At 55.0% G+C, this 3,593-nt stretch overlaps 1 protein-coding gene across 1 annotated transcript; it reads left to right on the forward strand.

Moving 5' to 3' along the window:
• Nucleotides 1-696: 696 nt before the first annotated feature.
• On the forward strand, nt 697-3,593 carry LOC133909866 (acyl transferase 4-like). Its single transcript, XM_062352411.1, has 2 exons — nt 697-1,263; nt 2,461-3,593. Exons 1-2 carry the CDS (start codon nt 817-819, stop codon nt 3,307-3,309), a joined length of 1,296 nt encoding a protein of 431 aa, XP_062208395.1. The 5' UTR covers nt 697-816; the 3' UTR covers nt 3,310-3,593.

Here is a 3,593-nt window from a genome sequence, read left to right on the forward strand (position 1 = left end):
TAGGTGGTGTGGTTGCTCTATCAAAGAGCCAAGGGCATGACTTCCTGATCTTCATCCGCATCGCATCGAACTTCGTTGTTAACAGTACTTGCCTTGAAAGTTCTTCAAAGATAAACATTCAAAAAGTCATGCGACTAAAGCTTTCGATAGTGAAAAAGTTCTGACGCTCGTATGTAAACTGGAAAGTTCCAATTGAAAGCTTCAATATTTTCTAGATCGCCTTAAGTTCAACGTTTGGTATTACTGTTTCAACATGAACTCCATTAATTTTCGGCTATGCACCAGCCAACTAGAATCCCCTTCTATTTTGCGGATCCATTTGCTTTCCTGACGAAGAAATGCTCATAGTGCTTTGGATTCTCCTCCGGTGTACCGTAAGTTTGTGAAAAGACCAAGACACTACAGCAAACTTGACTAGCAATTGCCTTGCATTGCTAACTATGATGTCACGGGATGCCTTTTTGTTTTGGAGTGGATGAGGTCACCGGCGAAATCTTTAATTCGCCGGCGGAGCTTGGGCGCGCGCACACTCATATGGACGTACGATCCGGCCGCCACCTACTCCCTTCCAAAAAAAATTGAGCTCATCAACTCCTCGAGAGTGAATAGTCCAACACGCATTCGCTTAGGAACTGCGCCAAGCGAGCCTCACCCTCACTGCTTCCAAGTTCCTATATATACGCACCTACACCGACACCACGCACACACAACGCATCACGCGTACAACACATACACACGAAGCCAAGCCTCAGACGTTCTAGCTAGCTAGCTCGCTCGCCCGCTCGTCGATCGATCGCGACCACGCAGCTAACGGCCATGGGGTTCGCGGTGCAGAGGACCAGCCGGTCGTACGTGAGCCCGAGCGCGGTGACGCCGTGCGGCACGCTGGAGCTGTCGGTCGTCGACCGTGTGGTGGGGCTGCGCCACCTGGTGCGCTCGCTGCACGTGTTCGCGTCCACAGCGGGGCGCAGCGGCGAGGAGAGGCAGCAGATGTCCCCGGCGCACGTTATCCGCGAGGCGCTCGGGAAGGCGCTGGTGGACTACTACCCGCTGGCCGGGCGGTTCGTGGACGGGCCGGAGGGGCCGGCCAGCGCCTACGTGGAGTGCACCGGCGAGGGCGCCTGGTTCGTGGAGGCCGTCGCCGGGTGCAGCCTGGAGGACCTCGGGCACCTGGACCAGTACCCGTTCGCCATCCCTGAGGGCGACCTGCTCCCGGACGCCGCGCCCGGCGTCGAGCCGCTCGACCTCCCGCTCATGATGCAGGTACGACGTCATACATACACTTGTCCGTGTGTAATGCGCAAAAGGAGTACGGTGAAATAAGCAGGGATACGAAAACTCGATCAGAACGATACCATATTCATGCTGTACGTATATTTGAAATTATATATGCTTGCAAAGGTATACCAGTCAATTGAATATATAACCCGGACGGCCGGACGGTGACATTATACATCCACTTTAGCTAATCAAGCAGATGCCACCAATCACGAGGAAAACACTGGCCTCAGATTATGGTGTCCACGTTTTCCCCTGTGATTGGCAGCCTGGCTTGAGCTCAGTTTCGGTCCGGGCTAAGCCGGACTACCCCTATTTGGGCTCAGGACCTCAGGTGACTTGTGCGCCAGCCTGACACACATATTTATAGTCCAGAACTACAAGGCAAGAATATAGTATGGTGTTTGATCCGAGGAACGAGCTAGATGATGATGATCATCGAATCGAATCTGAGATATGACCATGTTTTAAGGAATGTAACACGTTGACTTATTACAGGCTTACAACTATTGTAAATATTAAGAATAATGTCATTGCTTCACGAGATGGTAAGACAATGGTATGTCATGCTGAACCATCCCACCTAAAATGGATTGATTCCTCAAGTCAAACATATGAATTCGTGTGAAATTATTTGCATTTCGAAATCCTAACATGACGTTCTTTCACACTTCCCAGGCTCCTGTGAACATGAGCATCGATGAGGTTACCAGCGGGGGTTTGATTTTTTTTGTGTGTGGGGGGGGGGGGGGGGGTGGAGGGATTTCTTCATGGTCAACGTTAGAGGAAGCACCGCACCGGAGAAGGTAGACCGGTCTGACGGAGGAGGCGGGCACGAGGGTTAGATGCCGCCGACCGTGGGCGGTGGAGATCACCCGGTGGGCTAGAGTGGGGCGAGGGGGTGCAAATCAGCCATGTTAGCATGGCGGAGGTGATGGGTACGGATCTAACGGTAGGAACACCGCCTGAGCGGGAGGTGAGAGCACCGCGGGTAGGGTGGGAGACCTATCCAACCGTTGCCTGATTTTTATTTTTATTTTTTTGCCAAAATAGACATGAAAAATAGCATTTGCCTTTTAACAGATCTCGCGCGCCCTTCTAATTTACTTGTCAGGTACTGATTCGTTCATTGCAGTCATAACGAAACAGTCGAGCAACGATCATAACTTGATCTACCTGCAGGTGACGGAGTTCACTTGCGGTAGCTTTGTGGTGGGCGTGATCTCCTGCCACGCCATCGCCGACGGCCTAGGCGCCGGCCAGTTCATTAATGCAGTTGGTGACTACGCCCGTGGCCTCCCTAAGCCGCGCGTGAGCCCAATCTGGGCCCGCGACCTCGTCCCAAGCCCGCCGAAGCTGTCCTCCGCGCCGCCTCCCTTCCCACGGATGTTCCAGTTCCGGCACTTCACGGTGGACCTCAGCTTCGACAGCATCAACAAGGCCAAGTCCCAGTTCTTCGAGTCCACGGGGCAGCGCTGCTCCAGCTTCGACGTCGCCATCGCCAAGACATGGCAGGCGCGCACGCGGGCGCTTCGGCTGGCGGACTCGTCGGCGCGCGTCACGCTCTGCTTCTTCGCCAACACGCGCCACCTCCTGCCAAAGGACAGCGCCGGCGCCGCGGGGTTCTACGGCAACTGCTTCTACCCGGTGACGGTGAGTGCGGAGAGCGGCGCGGTGGAGAGCGCGGACACCGCCGGCGTGGTCGCCATGATCCGAGAGGCCAAGGCGCGGCTGCCCGCCGAGTTCGCGCGGTGGGCGGCGGGAGAGCTCGTCGAGGAGGACCCCTACGAGCTAAGCTTCACGTACGAGTCGTTGTTCGTGTCCGACTGGACGCGGCTGGGGTTCGTGGAGGCGGACTACGGGTGGGGCACCCCGTCGCAGGTGATACCCTTCGCCTACCACCCGTGCATGCCCATCGCCGTCATCGGTGCTCCGCCGACGCCGAGGACGGGGGCCCGGATCATGACGCGGTGCGTCGAGGAGGAGCACCTGCCGGCGTTCACGGAGGAGATGAAGGTGTTCGAGAAGTGAATCTGCTCTACTCAACGGGTCCAGTTGCCCGTGCTGCATGTACTGCTCGTTGACCTGTCGTGCGCTTCGTTGCGTCAAAAGTTGCTTGTTGTGTACTGATTTGTGAAAGTACTACGTTTTAACGGGTTTTGAGCTACGGGTAGTTGGGTACCAGGGTTTGGAATTTGGGCTGTATTAGGTTTGGCTCGGATGTGTAATAAAATACGGGCCCACCCGTGGAACTATAAAATATGGTTTAATTTGTACCAGGATTCTCGTCCTCCTTCAGTTTAATTTGCCTCTTC

This window comes from Phragmites australis, chromosome 2, assembly GCF_958298935.1.
Source record: "Phragmites australis chromosome 2, lpPhrAust1.1, whole genome shotgun sequence".
NCBI lineage: Eukaryota > Viridiplantae > Streptophyta > Magnoliopsida > Poales > Poaceae > Phragmites > Phragmites australis.

Excerpts from the sequence above, each read along its gene's own strand:
- LOC133909866 (XM_062352411.1), top strand. The coding sequence starts at position 817 with ATGGGGTTCGCGGTGCAGAGGACCAGCCGGTCGTACGTGAGCCCGAGC. Across the intron at positions 1,264-2,460 it reads ACCTCCCGCTCATGATGCAG|GTGACGGAGTTCACTTGCGG; the intron begins GTACGACGTCAT and ends ATCTACCTGCAG.